The 22,943-nt window shown below is 35.0% G+C and overlaps 1 protein-coding gene across 1 annotated transcript in view; it reads right to left on the minus strand.

Annotated features, from left to right (window-relative positions):
• The window catches only part of LOC5564064 (cytochrome P450 4g15), a 33,689-nt gene extending 11,184 nt beyond the window's left edge, over positions 1-22,505 (minus strand). The window contains exons 1-3 of the mRNA XM_001648326.3: positions 21,899-22,505; positions 8,280-8,477; positions 4,852-5,034 (exon numbers count right to left, since the gene is read on the minus strand). Of these exons, the coding sequence (XP_001648376.1) occupies positions 4,852-5,034; positions 8,280-8,477; positions 21,899-22,118 (601 nt within the window). The 5' untranslated portion in view covers positions 22,119-22,505. The remainder of the gene's footprint in view (positions 1-4,851; positions 5,035-8,279; positions 8,478-21,898) is intronic.
• Between the last annotated feature and the right edge of the window lie 438 nt (positions 22,506-22,943).

Genomic DNA, 22,943 nt, shown 5'->3' on the forward strand with positions numbered 1-22,943 from the left:
GATCTCATCGTTGTTTCGCTGCAAGCACTCTTTTATGAAACTATCTAAACCAACGCGATGAAAATTACCGCGAAATTGCGTCGCCGTGGTTTAGGCACGTTCATAAAATTGTGCATGCTGCGAAACATTGACGAATTCACGGCGATTTTTCGTCGCTGTCGCTGAAAATAATCGCGTCGATTTGGGGTAGCCTTTAGACTAAAGGCTCCGCTTTACACCGATTTCAAAGTGACATACATGCCCTCGTACGGGACGAGAATAGCTTTGCCGGTAAGCTCACAATACTGATCAGAGTGAAGATGGATGGTGTGCAAAATTGTCTGAAGATTTCAGGCGTGCATTCCAGTACGCCTATGTGACGTACTCCCAAGGCCGTTAGGCCGAAAAGATTATTAGACCGAAAGGATCGTTGGGCCGAAATGACATTTGACTGTTTAGGGTGAAAAGTACACACTACTGTTTGAAATGGCTAACACTTCTATCAGCCATTTTCTTCTTTTAAACCAAGGCTGTTCTTTCTAGATGTATTTCACAACGGGTGTTGTGGGCTCCAAGTTAATACAGATAGCCTTTGCCAAAACTCCTAACAATGGGTTAGGAGTATTAAGCCGAAAGGGTCGTTAGGCCATAATAACTTATGACTTTTTAAGGTGAAAAATAATAACTATTGTTTCAAAAGACTAACACAGGCTTTTCAGTGTATTTCCTTCTACTAAACAAAGGCTGTTATTTTTATTTATATTGCACAGCAGATATTGTGGGCTCCAAAGTAATACAGGTAACAGATATATCAACCATTTTCGGACTAATGACCCTTTTGGCCTAATAACCTTTTCGGCCTAACGGTATTTAGTCTAATGACCTTGAGCCTAACGACATTCGGTCTGAAGGGATAGAATCGATTAGAGCTACGATTGATGGTGTGCAAAATTGTCTGACGATTTCGGGCGATCTTTTTTGTCCGTTGTTCAATATTGCGCTAGAAGGTGTTATGCAGAGCAAATTTTGAAAAAATCCAGGAAAAACACCGGGAAAAATCATATGAGAATTCCTGAAGTCCCCTGGATGAGTTCCTACAGTATTTCCTCACGCTATGAAGTAATTTTGACAAAATTCTAGAAATAGTTGTTGTAGAAATTATGAGAGATTCTGAAGAATTTTTTTACAGGATTTTTGAGAGAATTTACCCTAAGAAATATGGGGAAGCTTAACTGGAAAAAAATCATTACAGAACAGCTGCAGGAATATTGGAAGATTTTTTTTCAGGACTATCTTGAGAAATTCATTAAAGAATAGCTGGAGGAATATCTGTAGATTTATTTTCAGAACTCTCCGGAAAATTTATTGAGAGAATTATTAGAGGAAAAAATTGAAAAAAAAAATGGAAATTCCGAAGAAATATGAGAAGAACCTATAAAGCTTCAGCAGTAATACATGGAGAAATCTACTCAAAACCATAGACATTTCTAAAGGAATCCCTGATGGAATTTAAAATATGGAAAACGCTTGAGTTTTACTATTCACTGGATGTATAATTTGAGGAATTTTTGAATGAATTCTCAAAGAATTACTTAGAGGCATTTGTGTTAAAAGCAATCTCTGGAAGAATTTTGTAAAATAATATCCATGGGCATGTGTATGTTATACAACAACGTCTCCTAGTGCATTGTAGTCATTTGTGTATCATTTGACATGGAGTAGCATAGGCGTTATTTTTCAATTTAGATTTTGCTGCAGCAATACTGCCAACAATTCTGTAGGATCCTCCTGACAATAATTCTTAGTAAAATTATTGAAAACAATTTAAGAAATTTTTGCTTGAAGAAATACTTGATTATTCGTAAGAGAAATCAAAATCTTGAACAATTTTTTAAAAAAAAATCTCTCAAAAAAATCCTTCTACATAGAATCCTTGATAAAATTCTAGTAAAACCTGAAAAAAATCAGCAGGAATATCCTTAAAAAATTTGCAGAAGTCATTTCTGGAATTTCATGAGAAAATCTTGTAGGTATCCCTATTAACAGTTAATGTGTTCATTAGATTTTTGCAAGCACCCCTTGATGAACGTATTACATACCTGTGGAAGAAGTCAAGAAGTGATGCTCCTATAAAGTCTTCGAGATATTCTGAGCGGAGTCTCTAATGAATTCATGGAAAAATCATTGGTGAAATTTATAGATAAACTCTTGGAGGAACTCCTGATTGAATGCTTAGGGAAAATATGGAAAAACTAATGGAAAAAATGCTCTGGTTGAATAATTCTGGAAGGAATTCCTAAAATAGAATCAGAGACGAATTACTTTAATAGAATTTATGAATAAATCCTTGCGTGAGTTCTGTGATGAATACTTTGCCAAGTATTTTCAATTCAACTAAGTAGTTCTGATAGAAATCTTGCAATGAACCCTAGTAGAGCTTATGGAGTAAACCTTGTAGGTATTATAAAATAGACAATATTAAGTGGAAATATCCAAGTTAAACTGAGTGTGTGATTCATAGTAGGATAAAACATCATGCTTTAACTATGGCTTGTTTTTCACGGTTTTTGTTCTACTTTGAAAAAGATAGAGAAAGAAACATTTATTTTCCATTTCTGGGTACTATGCACCAGAAATGAAAAGCATTCGCCTATCTCGATGCATGGGAAATTGAGAAATGGCCAAGAGAAGCATTTTTATTTGATCGTAGAACTCAGTTGAAAAGAAATCTCGAAAATTTATTCAAACAGTCTCAAGTCAGAGAAGCAAACAAACTTACTTTATCGATCCTACGTGTCTCGCAGATGAAATTCTACACGTTCCGCTCTAATCCAACTCGACTTTTCACTATTAGAACGTTTAATTTCCGAATTCACAAATGGCGTAAGTAGGATTTTCAACTTTCGCAACCTAACCACTACTAGACAGACTAGACTAGACAAAATAACTTATCCACGAATCAAAACAAAATGCTACTTGAGTCGATTTTACACTGGTACAAAAACGTCGTAAGTAACTGAATGAAACGGCTTATCATTTTGTCATATTTTTTGTGGAAATTAATAGAAACTACCTGGGAGGGAGAAACCAATACAAAATTTCTGTACGTCATAGTGAGCCGGGATTCCGCTGTCACGAACTGTCACTGTGAGCCCAGATCTCAAACATTGGACTAACATGGAAAAAGCGCGTAACTGATTAAAACACATTTTCGCATTTCATCAAAAGTGACAAAAATCGAATGAAAATCAATTCATGCACACAATGCAAGTAATGTCACGTGAGCACCTTTCAATCTGATTAAATATAAAGCATTGAAAACGCATCGTTTTACTTTTTGCAATGAAAATGAATATTTAGTGCATAGAAAACTGTGGCTCTTTTTCCATGTTTGTCAGGAAAGTTCGAAAGTACACAACAAAAGATAACTAGTGATTTTCCCCAAGCCTGCCTTGATTGTTGTTGGCAAGCTGGAGTTTTCTTGCAGTTCAAACAAACGTTGATCTATATTTCGTGTGTAGTATCTGTGCCTCCCTCCCAGGAAACTACCTAGTTTTTAAACACGCGTTGATTGTATGCAAAATTTAAACGATGTACACGACGAAAAAATATTAAAAAGATTGCTCATTTTAAAACAGTTTTAGAAGACAGGTTATGATACTTGTTGGTTAATTATCTCAAAACTGTATGATAGTTTCTTACGCCGATTTGAATAAGTAATCGAGAAATGTTATTTCAAACTAGTTGTCCCAGGTTGTCCCGGCAAACATTCTTTTGTAATCAAGTAGGCTGTTGAAAAACGCCATGAAACGTTCCGTACAAAATGATAGTTCCTTTTACTCCCGTTTTTTGACTTTCCCACACAATATACTGTGCTTTTTGTATGCACAAGCACGTCGAAACACTTCAGGAACATAACTATATACAAGAGAATTTTCAAAATTCAATAGCCCGTTCTTAAGCCATATCGTGACATATGAACACCATTCCATTTTTATTTACATAGAAAATAAAAATGTAAAATGTAAAACATTTCTTGTTCATTTCATGCTCAAAATATTTTACTTTTCTTGGGCGAAACAGCATACTTGGCTTTACAAAAAAAAGTGCGCCAATTTTCGAGCTATCATACTACTGTCAACTCTACTTAACTCGATATTTCATCGAGTTAGAGAACTATGGTAAATGTTAGTTTTTATGACTACCTCGATGGTCCCTAGGACCGCAGTTGCACTGGTTTTGTATTCAGTAACTAGATACTTCCCTAACTCGATAATATTTAGTTACTGAACACAAAACCAGTGCAACTGCGATCCAAGGGACCATCGAGGTAGTCATGAAAACCAACTTTGACTATGGTTCTCTAACTCGGTATCTTGATACGAAATATCGAGTTAGGGAGATTTGTCTGTAGTTGAAAAGTTATGAAACGAATTATTAGATTCAAACTATTGCGAATCTTTACTTAAATCCGTAGACTGTCCAACAAATTGCGCGCCGGTGGCCCATGCGCCGAGTTGTGCGCCAGCCAAAAAGTAAATAAAGAAGTGTCAAAATTTCTCGCCGAGGAAGTGAATCACTTTTAGGGCTCGAGTCCTAAACTGGAGGGTGAGCATAATTGTTTAATCGATAAAAAACGTATGGAATAAAATTGTTCGTACCTTCTTGTTTTTAACTTGTAAGCGATTCAAATCGTTTTAATGACCCACAACTCGGCGCATAACCGATCGGTGCGCAACTTATTTGGCGATCTGCGGTTTTGAAAAAAAGATTCGCAAAGTGCCCAACTAGTACCAGACCGTGGCGCGTAACACACGAAGTATAGAGGAAGTGATCGAAATGCTAAAAATTCTCGAGAAGCTCAATACTTACCGAGCAGGATTTCCACGGTACACTCGCTCATGTAGTCATGGCAATCGAAGGTTTTGCCGGCCTCCTTGTGCATCTTTTCAACCACCAGCCGGGAGTTCTCGTTGAACAAATCGATGAAGCTCTTGAGCACGTTCAAATGGAAAGTGGGAGCAATGAGTTTGCGATGTTGACGCCATTTGTGACCTGGAAAGTAAAAAAATCAATTATACTCGTGACAATTCCTGAATTTGATAGCGGTTGATCCACGACAGTGCCTAATAGATGCAAATCGATCAGCCATTGGAAATCAGTCGACAATCGACGATTATGCGAACAAGGGTTTACGCCTTATCGTGACAACCGGAAGCCGAGAGGTCGTGCAATGTCAAATAACAGCAATAAAATTCAAGCGAAAGCACGGCGAAAATTAATTCTAAATTAATGCAGATCAGCTATACTTTAGTTTGCGTGTTAAAAAGGCAATGAGCAGAATCGTCGTGTGTTAGAGACAATCACGAAGACGCGCCATACCAAGTTTGCGCGCGCATATGCAAATCAGCGCGAGGAAGCGTTCTATCACCGTACTGTACCTAAATAGAGGGAAGTCTCTTGGCACTGTGGACTACAGTTGGAAATTTTGCTTAAGCAATTCGGTGACAAATGAATTTGTGTATAGACATAAATGATTCAAATGTTTAAGTACATAATCAAATTATTGTTTAATAACACGGCGGAACAAATATAACATTTTCGAACACACACATAGCCCTTCTACGCCTACTTGTCCCATGTTCTATGTAAACCTTATGGACCGCGGGACAAATATGCGTAGAACGGCAGTAGATTTGGTAATCGATCTTGGTAAACGGATTGCCGAGAATTCAACAGCTGTATAAGCTTTAACCGAGATCTCGGTAAATGTTTAGCAAATCTCGGGTTTATGTTACATGTCGTAAAAGTTGTTTGAAATACTGGTTTCAGTGATGTTGAAATGCAATTTGAACTATTATTTATTAAACTCTTTGGTAATTCATTCTCCTGAGCATGTAATTGAAAAATTAATTGAAATTGCACGATTTTGTCAAATTTTTGAACATGGAGGCTGCAAAACAAAAAAAAATTTTTTTTATAAGGTTTGATATACTTTTCCAACTGATCACACACTTAAATTATTTTACGGATTCCTGTGAAATCTCACCAGCTGAACAGTTCGGTAAAATAAATTAACGGAGTACGGTAAATTTTTACAGTATTCAGTACAAAATCACCGGAATCCGTTAAATTCCGACGAAGTTACGGTGTTTTATTTCACCGAAGTGTTGAGATTACGGTGAAATTCACCGTAAAGATTAGTGTGCAGGAAGTACCTTTTGAAAATGAAAGTATCATAAAGTTCGTTGATTTGCATACTTTAGCACGTAAAAACGATTTCTGTAGTGAATTAAGCACATAAATTAGCATACAAGCTGGTAAACTTGCATACAAGTTGACTGAATTCGAATAATAACGCATTTCAACAATGAATATAGTGATCATGCGTTCATTGCAAAATGTTCACATCAAAATTGACAAAGACAGATTCGTCAACTGCAATGCATATGCAACGTCAAATTGACACTAAAGTGCATACAAATAAATTTGTCGGTTCAATATTAAGTTGGCAGTTAATTGCTTTTCAATTGCAAATATTGGTATGAGTGGTCTTGCAATTGAAAAGCATGGCTATAAACGAAATTGCAATGAAGAAGTGTTCACTGTGTGTCAATAATCAGACGTGCTATGACATTTTTTTTTAAACGGCAATCGCTTCAGCGATCTTAAATTAAGTAAAAGAATGTATTTTGATGCGTGGAACAAAAACATGATTCGCTGTGTAGTGGTTAATTACACAGTGTAACAAAAATAATATAAGTATATGAGAACCGAATTCAGTACTAGGGTCCTAAAACATTTGATAAAATATTTTTTTTAGATAAAAACACGATAGAGCGTGTTCGTTCTAGTACTTTGACTTCTTCCCGCTCAAATAACGGCTATATCACATTTAAATTTTAACTTTAAGAATGGGTCCAGATTTGAATCTTGACACTTTTTAAAATCTTTTACGTTCGCTTAGTCGATAAAAATACAGGGGTTGTTTCTATCTCACTTTTTAACACTGTGGTTGGTTTCTATCTAACATTTCGGATGGAATACGGAAAACAGAATACACACAAAATTTTGGTTAAAACCAAAGGGTGTGACAAAATAAAAAATATTGGATAAAGTGTTTTCTTTTGGACCTAAACTATATGATTAATCGAACTTTTTAATAATCTAGCTTACCAATCGTGCAAAATAGCCTAAACTTCCATTTTGGATACAGCTTGGTTTAAATTATACAATTTTCGGTTCAATCTATTTTATTATTACACTTGTCGCTGCAAAAATAAACTGTTTTTTTTTTATGTAGCAAGATACAATACATTTCTAAAGGGTCCAAAAGTAACTTTTAATTATCAAAAATATTATAAATTTTTTTGATAAGTATTCTTGATCACATAAAAATTTAGTATTGTGGTAATTTAAGGAAGTAAATCGCCATAGCCATAGTCAAGCAGGTAAACTCGTAGAAAATTGACTAAAATCGACAAATGATGCATTTTCGACTGCCAATATTTCAAAAACTAGACGTGCTATGTTATTTCCAAAATCCGCAATAGATTCATATGATTCAACAATCATATATTAAGTAACTAGCGGTATTTTCGTGCTGGAGCTAAAAAACAGTTCAGCAGTGTTATTTTAATACATATTTATACTTGCATATGAATCAGATTTAAGTTTTGGAAAATTTTATGTTAGGCTCCAGTATGAAATTTGTTTAAATGTACGTTCATAATAACAAAACGTATGAGTTTTGAACTAAGTAATTCAACTGATCTGAGTTAACTTCCAAGCAATCAGTTAAGTTAAATAACAAATTGCAATGACATTTGAAAATATCGCAATATTTTTTAATTCCGCCCTAATTGCTTACCTTTGACAGGTATGCTGAGTGGATACGTGTAACTGACATTGAATCAGGCTGCAAGTGGCATGCGAGATACGCGTATCTGTCAAAGATAAGCAATTGGGGTGGATTTAAAAAGTGTACTCCAATCTACTTTTTTGATTCTCTGTTGAGATTCTGCTCAGGGGGTTCAAATACGTAAAAAAGAGTAATATTTTTTTTAGAAAATTAATGATAAAGAAACATCAACGAATAATAACTAAATAATAATAAAAAAATGAAACATTCAAGATGTTTGAAGTTTAAATTTAGTGTTTTATATCAATGTTTGATTTAATAATAATATTATCTATGTCCAACCAGTGCCGAACTGCACATTTTTCTCTTTTGACCGTAAATTACTGCTTTTGGTCCGCAGTGCTTCCAGAGCTCTAATTGAGTATGAGAGCATACATACCTGTACTGATGAGCAGTCCATTTCCCAGCCAAGGCTTGAAGAAGCGATATTCCGGAGATTTGTCGATGTACACGTGACTGCTGAGCAACAGTTCTACATCACGTGGATCTACCAGGAAGACGATCAGCTTCGGTCCGATCCAGATTTTGATGACCTGATTGAAGTCCTTTCCTTTCTCGATTACGTTGCGGAAGACGGCTGGAAGGAAGATTCGCAAGAGTTAGATGAATGTGTTTCAAATCTTGACAGAAGGTAAAAGTATGTGTAATGATGTTGATAACGAAATTCGCAATTTCCCTATTAACTCATGTACCCGCAAGGCTGTCAGACGTATATAAGAAATTAGATATTTCGTTTGAAGAATTTGTTTCAGCTGCGTGAATATTATGATGCAATGGATGATACGTGATAGTTGTATCCATATGAATACCACTCGGCGAAGGAGTGTGTGGTGAGGTCAAGCAACTTTACTTTCCTCCATTATGTCTGATTACGGCGCAGGAGTAAATTATGTCTTCCCGTTTAGGGTGACCGCTTTTGTCTTGACATTAAGTTAGTCATCAATTGAGACTGTCGGGCCGAGCCTTCGCCGCAATTTGGCGCAGTAGCACTTTGGAGCTTTGAAATTTAAGTCTGCGGCGATTCGAATGTGCCATTGTAATCGGGTATTCATTGATGACCTGTTTTGGGCTAGGTCTACGTCAAGCTACCAATTTTGCAAGTACGTGCTTCAGGTCTGATAGCATTCAATAGCCAACGGCACTCTTACATCTTGGTGTTTATAGAATTCACATTCAAATAAATAATCTCAGTGGAGGAATTACGTATTTCAATCTAAGTTTTGTGGCAAATTGTGTATCCGTAATTTCATCGTTGAATGAAGAAGCCTACCGCACAATTGCAATCACGTCAAGCTCATTGCAGTACCTATGTGAATGATACTTATCAATCACTTTTTACTAGAAGATTAAGTAGTAGTAATATTAGACGAGCAAACTCACTCAGAACGTCATATCATTATGAGATTCCTTCATTTGCTTATTGCACATTCAATCCAATGTGCTCACGGATCGGGCTTTCTCGGTTTGAGGTCAATCAAAACGGAATGATTTGGATTACCCGCTGTTTTGGCTGGATGTATTTGACCTAACGTAGGGTAATGCAAAACGAGTCATTTTGATTGACCTCAGACTAAGAATGCTAAATCCGCATACCCACTTCCATTCTAGACTAAAAACTTGATTACACGGTGTTACTGAAACTGAACCGTCTTTTTGGTAACAAGCAGAGTAATTAGGCGTCTGGTTTCATTATTAATAACTCAGCCATTTTTTAACCGATTTACAGTTTTGAAATTTAAGTTTCATATATGAAAAAAATAGATCAATAAGTATAACGCGTTCACTGCCCATAAACGCATGTCAGTCCCATGTTTGCTGGATTTCTTATTCACATGGGACAATTATGCGTTTATGGGCAGTTCATGACAATATATCTCACCTATACAGAATACATTTGAGTGGTTAGAAACCTAGGTGTAGGCGACAAAACAGATTTTACATTCTTTTTAAAAATTGTATGGGAGCAGGAAAATCAAGCCAGTATTCTACGAATTACGTTATTTTTTCTGTTGGAAAAGCTCCTAAATACCATTAGGCAGCTTGAAAACAGTAAATTTTTAAATATATTTTACTTAAAACCGACCAAAATCAGACTTTCACACGCTTTTGGGCTTCTCATTTACTATATTGGTTACTAGTGACCCCGGCAAACTTCATCTTGCCATCAAGTATGCTATTGGAAAACGCCATGAAATCTCTCATACAAAATTGTCAGATTAGTTTTCTATAGTTTTTCGACTATTTTGGAAACTTCTATACACTTTTTCTTTCAGTAGTCTTGAATGAATGCATCTGTGACATACAGACACCATTCCATTCGTATTCATGTTGACAAAAGATAGATAGTTAAGGTGATTATAAAAGGAAGCCAAACTTTGAATTTTCAAGTGCACAAGACGAGAGAATCTGACAACAGTTCGCGTTGAAAACCAACCAGTAAGCTTGCTTGCTGGTGGTGACCAATGGGATAGATTTTCAACGCGAAGCGCTGTTTGGTTCTCAAGTCTAGTGCTCTTGAAAATTTGAGGTGTGGCTTCCTTCTATATTCACCTTAACTGTACAATGTTAGCATTTCTTGAAACAAAATGCCGTTATACATCTTCTATTAATGAAAAGTTTTAGAGCTTTGGTAAAAATTGAGTCAATGGACAATGGAAATATTAGTAGTAGAACGCTAGAAGCGTTGTTGTCACAAAATTGATTTTAATAATTATTACCTTAAATTATGGGTTTTCATTATTTGTTCAATACCATGTTGTAGTTTTGGTTTTGAAAATTAATCTGACACTTTGAGGCCCGGTACTCACACTGTCAGTTCGTGGCAAACTAGATGTTGGTAACACGAACAGCAGCGACATTAGCATTCTTAAGTTAATGCTTCTACTCAATGGACCGATGCACGAGTTCACTAATTGAGGTTTGAGCGGTGCCATATTATTTACGTGGCCATGGCAACGAGTGAATTCGACACCGCTCAAACGTCAAATTTTTGAACTCGTGCATTGATCCCTTGGATAAACTTCCACAGAGCTATTTCAAGTCTGTGTTGTTGAATACTTCGATGAACACATGAATTTGAGATTTTCACAGCATTATTGCATTCTAATCACCTAATTAATCACTAAGCTTGCATCTTTTTTTTTTTCTGAAAAAACGCATTTACTACAACTACGTTGAAGACTGCAAGTCGATTAGAAGTAATACAAAAATGTTGCTAGCACTTTACGTTAAATCGAGGTATTGATTTCTATTTGAAACTATTAGTAGTAAGTATAATAAGCAGATTCAGCATTTTTTAATAAATATATTCAAGCGGTTCTAAAATATATAGTTTTGAAAAATTACGAATATTTTTGAAAGCTTCAATCAAAACCATTGTCTCGACAAAACCAAACTAGGTTTTTCATAATGTAAATCTATAAAAATGAATTCAATTGAATCCAAGCCAAAGCGTTTTGGAGTCAAAAATATGCAACTCTTCGTAGTAAACGTGCACATTTAAATTGCCATGAGCAAATGACTATTATTCACACATAATTAAGAACTGTGATGAACTTAATTTGTAAAATTTAAACAATGATAACTTTGAAACCAATGCATCATGTTTACATTTAACAAGTAATAGTCTCAAAAATATGTCAAGTGTGTAAATAAAGCTCTTTTTAGATATGTTTATCTGTGACAATATATCAAAAAGAGATTAAGAGATTTCTTACGCACCATACAAATTATTTTTGATTTTCATACAAAAAATCTTACCATGAGGAGAGGGGGGGTGTCTAAAAACCAAAATTGTCTTAATTAATAGACAGCCCCTTAACTGATTAACAGATATTATCTTATTTCGTTTAGTATGTGATGGGCTCCGCTCTATCAAAGTTACCCGCATTATCAAAGATACCCCGTTTTACGGTAACAAAAAACATTATTTGTTCAAAGGTACACCGAAACTTTGTTGTTTATGGTCAAATAGCAGGACTTTGTTTTTTTTAATATTATTAAATACAGTTCTCGTGCTCATAACATGGATGTCACTATTATTCCACATTATTGACACATTGAAATAGATTATGGAAGAGGAAATCATCGTAAAGCAGGTGAAAAGTTCTGAGATCTTCTTTTATTGTTGTTGCAAATTAAGTTTTACCAGTTACAAAATCATGTTTAGAACCTCATGGCAGAGGTTCTTAGAATGTTTAGTCAAAAATAGAATAGTAACCTTCATTCATGGTACAATAATGCTGAAGGATATACTTAAACTTCAATAACATTTGAAGGGTGAAACAAAAGCTATGAAAAAAGATACAGGGCTTTGAATTTAAAAAGTTTAGTTCGTCCCAGCCTTCTTCGTTCTGGCGTTACGTCACAACTGGGACAAAGCCTGCTTCTCAGATTAGTGTTCTTATGAGCACTTCCACAGTTATGAACTGAGAGCTTTCTTTGCCGATTGACCATTTTTGCATTTGTATATCGTGTGGCAGGTACGAAGATACTCTATGCCCTGGGAATCGAGAAAATTTCCTTTACGAAAAGATCCTCGACCAACGGGATTCGAACCCACGACCCTCAGCATGGTCATGCTGAATAGCTGCGCGTTTACCGCTACACGGCTATCTGGGCCCCATCACAGCCCTTAAATGCGAATGAGTATTGCAGTGTGCGTTTGAAACGCAAATATGAAATGCGGGAACACCGAACGCGGTAAGATTTTTCAGAAGCATAGAATAGCATAGCATAGCATAGACTGACTGTACATGTCAATGGTTGCTACTCCATGATTGATCGGAACTGGTAAGATCCAAATGAATAAGGGATGGGAGTTTCCGCTTACTCTCGAAGTGCAATTTTAACAGATCTAATATTATTGATCAATAACGGCGCCGGCCAAGTCCTTACAGTCAGTTGGGATGGGGAAGGAATGTTAGGGTGTAATGATTGTTGCTTCTAGAGACCGAGAATACCTCTGCATCTCCACAATCACCACGGGAAGGGTGTTTATTAGTGAGGGAGGAAAAGATCTGGGAGTCACCTCTGGTCGGTGATGCGATCCATGGACAAGGGGGAAATATACGACTTGTATTTAAAGCTAGTTTTGTATTTTTGTCTCGACTTTTTGGAAAAAATACGTCAACATCTATAATGTCGAACAATTCAAAAGATGACGAAAACTGAAAATTGCATGTATATATTTTAACTTATATGAAACAGGAATAATGCCGACACTTGTAGTGACGAACCATGCATAGTTTGTTTGAAAATTACATATGAGTATTACTGTGCATTTTGTCTCGATATGGTAGAAGTTTTAGAAAATACGTCAACATTCACAATGTCGAACAATTCAAAAGATAATTTTTAATAATGTCAAAAAGAGAAAAATATATGTATATTGAAATTGTATAAGAAAAAAGCGTAATGCCGACACATATAGTGACGAAACATACAAAGTTTGTTTTAATATTACATAAAAGTTACACTTTCAAGAAAAAAAGTGTTATCATAAGCATGAAACGAACTCACCAGTTGGTAATCCATTCTCGACTGAACACAAAACTGACACTGACAGCGAAACTTCTTGGCGTCCCGAAAACAAACCGTCTTGCTTGGGCCTTCCCAAATACGTACCCAGCAAGACGCTCCAAAACAGGGAAAAAAATTTTTTCCGGTAACGAAAATACGCGCGAATCCGTCAGCAAAATCAATCGGACAACACAAAACCGAACTGTCCTGCTTGTGCTTCACAAAGCACTACCCAGCAAGACGCTCCAAAAACTCCGGCGACGAAAACAAGCGCGAATCCGTCAGCAAAATCAATCGGACGACGCAAAACCGAACTGTCCTTCTTGGGCTTCACAAAGCACTCCGAACGCGGTAAGATTTTTCTGAAGTAAGACGAAGTCAAAGTTTGTTTTTTTTTCTAGGTTGGCGGTGATATCGAGCACGGTTGCTTTGTATCGTTTGATTAGTTTGTATTACCGCGTTTAAATCTCAGTTGAACAAGATTTACACCTCAAACGCGAACAGCAATATAAATCCCATATAGCTGAGTAAAATTAGAATATCCTAATATTTTGATAGGTGGCTAATCTCAATCCTAAAATTTATTGATTATGAAACGCATACGCAGAAGAAAGGGTATACCGTAAAACGGGGTAACTTTGATAGTTTTTTCGAAGAAAACTTGAATATATATGCGTGCTGATTCAAAGATTTACAATTTATATTTTTAAAACAAGTACTGGCATCCTAGCTATCCATTACAGTTGATAGATTGGCAAAAGATTTATTATGAATGGATATATAATTTTTCATATAATCGAAAGTTGGTTTTCTGTTTTGGGGTAACTTTGATAATGGAGTATGAATCGAACAAAATTGAATGAATAACGAACATTTGTAGGGCATTGCATACCTCTAGGCGTTTAACGTTATATGGAAATTTCTGACTTAGTTTACAAAAATGGTCCCAGTTTGTGAAAATGCTCTTCGCTAAGAGATTTGAGACCGATTTCAAGTTCTATGATAACTAGGCTGTCAAAGATAAGTGGCCAACTATTCAAAACTACATCAAATAGTGATCGTAGAACAGATTGTTTGTAAGCGTTTCGAAAATGCTAAAATTGTGTAATTTTTTTAAATTCGTATAAAAAGCCTAAAATGTTCTTGATTCAAATGTAAACCGCTCTTACATGAAGTGTCATACTAATGTTCTTTAATTTTGCATTCGTTTTGCTTAACTGATTAACAGAAATTATGATATTTCGTTTAGTATGTGGTGGGTTACGCACTATCAAAGTTACCCGCATTATCAAAGTTACCCCGTTTTACGGTACTCTATTTTGAAGTTTCTTCCAAAGTTTCGCTACAAGATATTTCACTTGTGATATAAAAAAGATATATGATTATGTAGACTTGCGTTGATATATCAAATTGATACCATAATTTGATATCAATTAATCAATAATATATTCGATATCATATTTCGTTTTCGTTCTGCAATAATGTTACATTTTTGTTAATGTTACAATTTCATGTGATATTAAATTTATTGCTACTACATGTATAAATATTATGAAAACAAAACAAAAAGCATTATCCTGTTGCAGACTCGTTTCTTCATTAAACAAAAATATGAATATCTGAGTGAGTTCTTCATTTGCACTCAATGATAGCAGAAACAGTTTTCAATTTGCTTTAACTGAGTTTTCAATTTGATTTCATGGGAACAATTGTCTGCTCTCAGTTTTGATATTTTAACCGTTAAGGTGAAGATGAATCGAAGCCAAAATTCAAATTTTCAAGAGCACGGATCTGGAGAACCAAACAGCCGTTTAAACTGAAAATCTGATTGATTGGTCACCACCAACTAGTGACCAATCGATTACGTTTTCAGCTTAAACGGAAGTTTGGTTCTCCAGATCCGTGCTCTTGAAAGTTTGAACTTTGGCTTCGATTCATCTTCACCTTAAAACAAACAAATTACAACAAACCGAGTTATCGGAATCAGCGACATCACAACATCAAAATTAGTTTTCAATATGATCTCAAGCTTTGCTCGGGCAGCGACTTGCAAAGCCATTGCTTACAAATGTCGTTGGGCCCTTTTTAATGTATCTCTAGAAATGATGTTTGTTTTTAACAACATATTTTCAGATGGAAGTTCTTGAAACTAAACCATTTTTTGTTGGATAGAAATTGTTTTATAATTTAAAAAAAAAAGTTCATGTATTATGTAAAACTATGAATTTTTTAAAAATAAAGAAATAACTGACTAAGAAAATGTAGTAATTTTGATTTCAATACTTTACACGCATTTTCAATTTTCGAACTAAATGTTTTTTTTTAATATAAGAGGAACATGGCAATTATCTAAAAAATATTATTTTGTCTATTATTTTTTAAAGGTGAGTTGTCTGAATAACCGGAAGTTCTTCAAGATTTTTCAAAAATTGTTAATAAAATTACTGGTTATATAGTAGAGAATATAGTAGACATTTTATTTATTTCTCTATAAGTTTTGGATACATTTGTCTAATATTTCGAAGGAAATTCTGAATAAATCTGGTTAATGCTATTTATTAGTCATATTTTCTTGCCTTATGAATATTAGGTCAATTGCAGAATATATTTAAAAAAGTTTTCGATCAATTCTTTAATAATGAAAAATATCTTAACTTTGAAACATACAATATTTTTACCTTGAATCATACAGGAATATTTTTTTAGAATTTTAGTCAAAGTAAAGTCAATAAATTTGTATAAAAAAAAGTTTAACGTTAACACAATAAGTTTGTGTTACAAAGTTTAAGATTTCATTTTCAGGAAATACCCAAAGAGGCCAAAGGAAACCTTACCAAGATATGTTATAGAAGTTTCTCAGAAAAACAGCAAAAGAGAATTAAATACTAATTGTTGTCTATCAATGAAATCGATCTAATTCAACGGATTCAAACATTTATCAGTAAGTTTGGAACATTATTTTGGAGAAACAAAAAAAAACTGTTGTCACAAAATGCTATACTCTATGGTCTTTCACTTATATTCTTTTTTCAATATTATATAATTATACATTAGATTTTTATATATGTTTTCAAAGTAGACCCATGCATATAAGCTGATAGCTATAGAGAACTGTTTTCGAAATTATTGAATGAGTCGATAAGTCCCTACTTCAGGATTTCTCTGATGACGAATCATACAACACCTTCTGAGATACTTCCAAATATGTTGTTAACATCATATTAGAAATAGTTCAAATCTATCATGTTTATGAATACAGCCTATGAATTATATAGGAAGATATTAGATGCAAGTCAATACCATACCAAACATGATTCTGGAATTTTACATTATTTTTATAGAAATAAACATGCTTTAGTACAAAAAACTTCATGACACACAATTTGACAATAGTTATATCAAACAACGTTCATTCTCTTCATGTTACTTTGGTATTGGGCTCTATTTGCAAGATATGAAATCGTGTGACGCAGTGATCAATTTCACCTGAATTTACGGTACCACTACTAAGATATACTGCGACGTATCTACATTTACTCGTTAAAAAGTGCTCGGTGGGATTTTGAATATCTTGATTTTCAACTATAATCGTGCAGTTCGAGCTGATCACACTCATATTTATTTTGATATAACCAGCTCTCCTCATCTCCCACATCTCGATATCGATAATTCAGGGACCATAGTAATACGGTGATTAAGAGATATAGAACACGAAACAAGTGCAGTTTTGGTTGAACGGAGTATGTTGTAGCTATGAAACCTGTTCTAGTTATCGAGATATAGCATGACAAAACGTGCAGAGTCACATGCAGATTGTTTCCGCCCGATTGATAACAAAGCATAATTTTTAATTATTGTCGACTGCATTCAATTTTTTTGATTTGATCTTTTTTACTTACTGGAAATTTTGAAAACATTCAACTCAGACTGTTGAAAAAAAATATGTACCAGTTAAAAAAAAAATACTTGGTAGACATTGATGAACAATAATTCTTTTTGAATTTCAATTCATATTATTTGAAAAACTTCTTGTTTAAACAACTTGAAACTGAGTTTTATGAAAAATTAGTTAAAGGGAAAATGCTTTGAATCATGTGACAACATTGATCAATTTCGCCCGATTTTACGGCACACCACGAAAGTTGCCTTCGAAGACCTTAATGCATTTATCATCCACCGGTTTTTCTGGAAGACAAAAATAGTGAATGGCAGCGGAGGAACGTTTCGGTTTTCTATTACAACGTTTATTTGTATTGATTTTTTCGGAATCCCTCCTCAATGCGTCGGTCAAATTTTCAAGGTTACACCGGAGGATTGCCAGGATTCGTTCAAAATTGAACTGGTTTTGCTCGAGAAAATTCGACGCAGTGCATTCTGTATCTAAGCGGTGAACAAAAACGTTTACGACACTACAATGCTTTGCAAGCCGGGGGAGGTCGTTAGCCTTTTTCATGAAAACCAGTATATTACTAGGAGGTGCTCGAAAATGTACCCCGAACAAACAAAACGCCGGCGCCAGTATATTACCGGACGATGGGTTGTCTGTGCGTTTATCAGGTAGAAGATTTCACTGCATTGGTTGGAACAATAGCTTTTCGATGTGGAAGTCAGACGATTATCCCGGTGTGGAGATCAAAATCAGAGGCGGGGACCTCAACAAATAACTAATGGGATTTTCAGTTGTTTAAGGTCATGCTGTTTCTCCAAAATATTGATGACTTGAATTGCCCATATTTTCACCATTATCCTTTTGGCGCACCATTTGTTTTCCAGGTAATGACAAGAAGGAGTGGTTTGAATTAAAAGGTATCCCAAGTTTCTTTATGGCATGTTTTCAATATACTTTCCATCACGATTCTAACCCATGACTCTAACAAGCTATTACAGAGGTTCCCAAACTTTTTAATATCGTGGCGCCCTTACGCTTATGGAGAAGGCGCGGCGGGCCCCTGTAGATAGCACTGGAAGTAAATAACCCGTTTACGTATAATTAGTGATTTTCTGTTGTATTTTTATGACCTTTTATCTTGGACAAGCCTTCAAAAAACTCCTCTTTTTTCAGAGTCTGTGAAAACATTGATCGTAAGTCATATGGTTTTGAAGGTATTCAGATGTTCCTTGGGGGACCGGCATTCCCCATATAAAAATTATTTGGCCGTCATTTTAGTTTTAGTCAATTTATCAAAAAAAAAATAAAATGTAGAATATACAATGTCAGGTTATAAAAAGCTTCTCTGAAAAAATCATAAAAATCGGTTGAGTTGTCTTCGAGAAACCTGAAAATTACAAAACGATGTTTTTTGAAGCTTTTAAGATCTTTATACGACCAGTTTAAATGTGATAGATAGGACAAGCTCTGTCATGTTATTTAATACAAACCAGATTTTATTGAAAATTTTAGGACCCTATTAGTTGTTCTTGAAAATTCGGTAAAACTTCAAAAATTCGATTTATAATCTTGTTCTTCTGAAATTAAACTTAGAGCCTTTCTACGTTGCGAAACCCTATCGCTATGCAAATAAATCCGATATCATTAGTCCATTTTTCAAAGCCATTTTTGGTCTTCCTCCATATTTTTTAAATGTATCTATTTTTCTACATTACTTTGATTTTTCTTATGAATTTATCAAACATGATTGGAAAATGCTGGCAGCAAAAAGGTCATCACAAGAAATGTGCCGGAAAAAAATGGAGTCTCTACTGTGATAAGATTTTTGTAACACATCAATTGTAAAGCCGACATCAGCAAAAAACTTGATCGTCGAACTGTTGAGACACACTTGCGCCTTTTTTTTTATTCAACAGCATGCTATGATGATAAAAATGTATGAATGACTAGTTGGCCTGGCAAACGTTGTATTGCCACCCATTAGGCCGTTTTATAAAGCTACACAGATAAAAATATTTAAATTCCAATGTAGTGTAAACTAAGGCATAGAGTAAAAATAAACCAAATTCATTTATTTTTACGGTATTTCATTTAGTTTTCAACCAAAGATGCTAGAATGTTACATGATCGTGTAAATTTACAGTGTATTTGATTGAAAAATGAGCGAATTGTCGTTGACATTTCAGTTTATTTTGATGCTCCAAATATGTGCATGAAAATAAACTTAAATTTACAACATATTTTTATCTGTGTATGAACACTCCCATAAATAATAACAGTTTCATTTTTACTCGATTGTTCATAGTTTCTCGGTTAATTTCTTAAAGAATTCCTGCCCACGAACACGTCGAAACCCTTGACGAACAAAACGGAGAATGAATCTATCAAATCTCTTGACCCATTCTCAAGCCAACTCGTGACATACAAACACCGTTCCATTCATTTAGTGAAAGTCAATGATTTTTGTTGTATACAGTATTTCCTTCATCAATAAAGTAATTAAATATGACTTCGTCATGCAAGACTTCAATTATTTTCCCTGTGCAACGAATGTTTTAACAAATTATTGAAAACTAGTCTTTTGAGCATCAATTTAACCGTTTTACCCTTACAAATCACTGGGGTTCGGTGATTCTGTAAATGTTTATCATGATTATGAACTGATTTAGAAGAAGGTTGTAAATCATTTTGCGGACGTACTGCTCTATGATATAAAATGGGACGGATGGGGGTAAAAACATTAATGAGGGAATTATACGTAAATCAGACCCTTGCGACTCTCTTTAGGCACTAAAATAAAGCCGATGCAAATATTTTTTCGATTTTTTTTGCCACTGACTTTTCCCTGAACGAATGGGTGATAGTAAAAAATAAACAATTAGATTGAAAAAAAAAACAATAAAGCTCATCGGAGTTGTTAAGTAGTTTTCTGGAAACCATCAGATTTTGATAAATATTTTTCGGCCTGCCCCACGAAATGCCAAATTCGAACTGCAAATTTCGTATTCGTGAAAATCAAATTTGTGTCAGCTTAATCTAAACTAGGGGAGACTGAAGGGTCTTGATCACCTATACTAAATGCAGCTGTAACTCTGCATGGAAATTATAAATTGGACAGGCTTTCAAGAAAACATGTTTTGCAAGACCGAAATGATTCAAAAGTGTGTTGAAAGTATTCAAAATTTTGTTCTTTCAATGACATCTCACGTTCAGCATAAGGGCGTAACTGCAGTGATTGATTTCTATCCATCGATTTTTTCTTTGGCTAATTACTTGGCTGGGAGAATGTTGTCGACCAATATTTTTTTTTCAATAGAAAGTGCTCATCGTTCTTCGTTATACTGCATCGTAAAATGTTTCGAAAGTGGATTGAATTTCCAGTACCGATCCAAATAGAAAGTCGATGCAGAGAAATCGATCACTGCAGATACGCCTGTATGATACTAAGCGTGAGACATGTCTTATAAAAAGATAGGTGACACTTGATTCCGTTTTAAACACATATTTTAATGAAAGAGTAATTAAAAACGGACAAATTTAATGCATTTTATTTTCATTTTATTTTGAGACCTCAAATTAAAAGGGCCTTATCAAAAATATTAGGTTTTTTTTTGTTTTTCTAGAAAAATTTTTTTTTGTTTAGAGAGACTTGAACCCTCTTTTTTATTATATACACTGAATCCAAGCAAAATAATATATCCATAACATATCGTCAAAGATATCACAATTCTGAGAAAGTGGAAGTTTCCAAATAGAATTTTATTACACTACAAATATAGTATCTGTGTATTAGCTCAGGGATCAAGCGTCCCCATTTTCAGATCAAATCATAGTTAACAAAAACACATCTGAAGTAAATAATATTATGTTTTGCGTTTGATTTTACTCATTGAAACCTCCGAAGTTCTGAAAATTTGAGACGATTTTTAACAATATGAGCCGTTCAAAAGATCGCTGTTGACTTTTTTGAGTTGATTTAAACAAACTGATATCACAACTTCATTCGTTACATCTTCGGATGGATTTCCAGCTCTAACATTGCCTTTCATTTGGACGAAGTATTGTTTAAAACTATTTAGAATAAAACTGTTTAAATTCCGAGAGAATAGAGAGGGATTACGTTTCCCCGAAGAGCAAGTCTTCCCTAACTATTCATCTAATTATCTATCGAAATTTGATTGATATGATAAATGCCACTTAAAGCTTTCTGTATATCTGTTCATAACATTCAATTCACAGCCGTTTTTCCGCACAATTCACTAGTGTTAAATAATTATGTCAAACAATTGGATGCGGTTTACTAAGAAAATTGAACACAATGAATGAAGTTTAGTTTGAACTTACAAATTTTGGTATAGGATCGCACTTTATTCTGAAAATCTTTTTTCCTGTAGCCATACCTTTTTCTTCTCATGTTTGTTTTAAACCAACAGTACAAATCTGGAGAACCAATTATTCGGTTAATCTGAAAAATTGATCGTTTGGGAAGACGATCCAAACTTTTTGCCCAGATTCTACTACCCTTTGAAATTTGATGTATGGCTTTTGTTCATCTTCACCTTAAACATGGCACAGTTTTTCATACTTACAATGAGAGGTTCCAATCAGTTCCAGCGCGTTTCCAAGCAGGGGTAATCCAGGTGGGCCAGGTATTTTCTCAGCCAGCTTCAGCATATGTTGCCGGGATATCCGCCAGTAGATGAACCACAGGAGCAAAGCCGGCGCCAGCAGGAAGTAAAACACATTCATGGGCGACGCGATGTTGGCATTCGCCATCACGGGGTCCGCTGGGGCAACCGTCGCGGACATTTTTTCCGAATTTTATTTGGTTCTTGTATCACTCACTGAGCAAATTGCGGTATTCGTTTTCAACTATCACAATTGGTTGGCTTTTCGTTGCCACTCGTAATCACTTAAGGTTGTAACTGGTTCAAAATATTCTTAATTCTTCCTTCCGAATCACAAAATTTTCTTCGAAGCCACCATGCACTCTTAAAAGTAGTCCACGACTGCTAGACAGGTGTAATCCATTTGAAAAGGGAACCAGAGGATATTCGATCCAGGACAACGCCACTGGTCAGCCGCTACCTCTGGATGTATGTTGCCACCGCAGTAGATCCACCGTAACTGACTGATAGAAATTTTTGCAAATTTGTTTTTATAGTCGCTACAAATTCTCGACTGCCCCTCGCACTACGAGTCACATCAGGCAGGCGACCGTTTGGAGCTATAGTGTGACTCGCAGCAAAGAACGACTCTAGAGTGCAGTATTGGTGGTATACTAAGCAAAGCATGGAGATCGCGTTCATCCCTTACTATTTGTCTGCACAGCGCACATGGCTGACACGGTTGTGTGGAGCGCAATGTTTGTCGCTGCCATTGCACAGTGGGGTATAGTTCGTATTTTTTCATTCAATCGGGTGTAATTGGTATCGTGCAGAGTGTTTTAGTTATTTTTGTTATGTTTTGTGCAAGTATCTGAACGATGTATTCGAAATTAATTAGATTCAGCTTGAGCGAAAATTTATTAAATTGATTGCTGTTGTCCAATTATTGCAACTGTCGCAGGTATCTGTTAGACAACATAAAAACCCCATAAAACAATTCTTAAATTTAAGATAACAAATATTAGGG

The sequence above is a fragment of the Aedes aegypti genome, chromosome 1, assembly GCF_002204515.2.
Source record: "Aedes aegypti strain LVP_AGWG chromosome 1, AaegL5.0 Primary Assembly, whole genome shotgun sequence".
In the NCBI taxonomy this organism is placed as follows: Eukaryota; Metazoa; Arthropoda; class Insecta; order Diptera; family Culicidae; genus Aedes; species Aedes aegypti.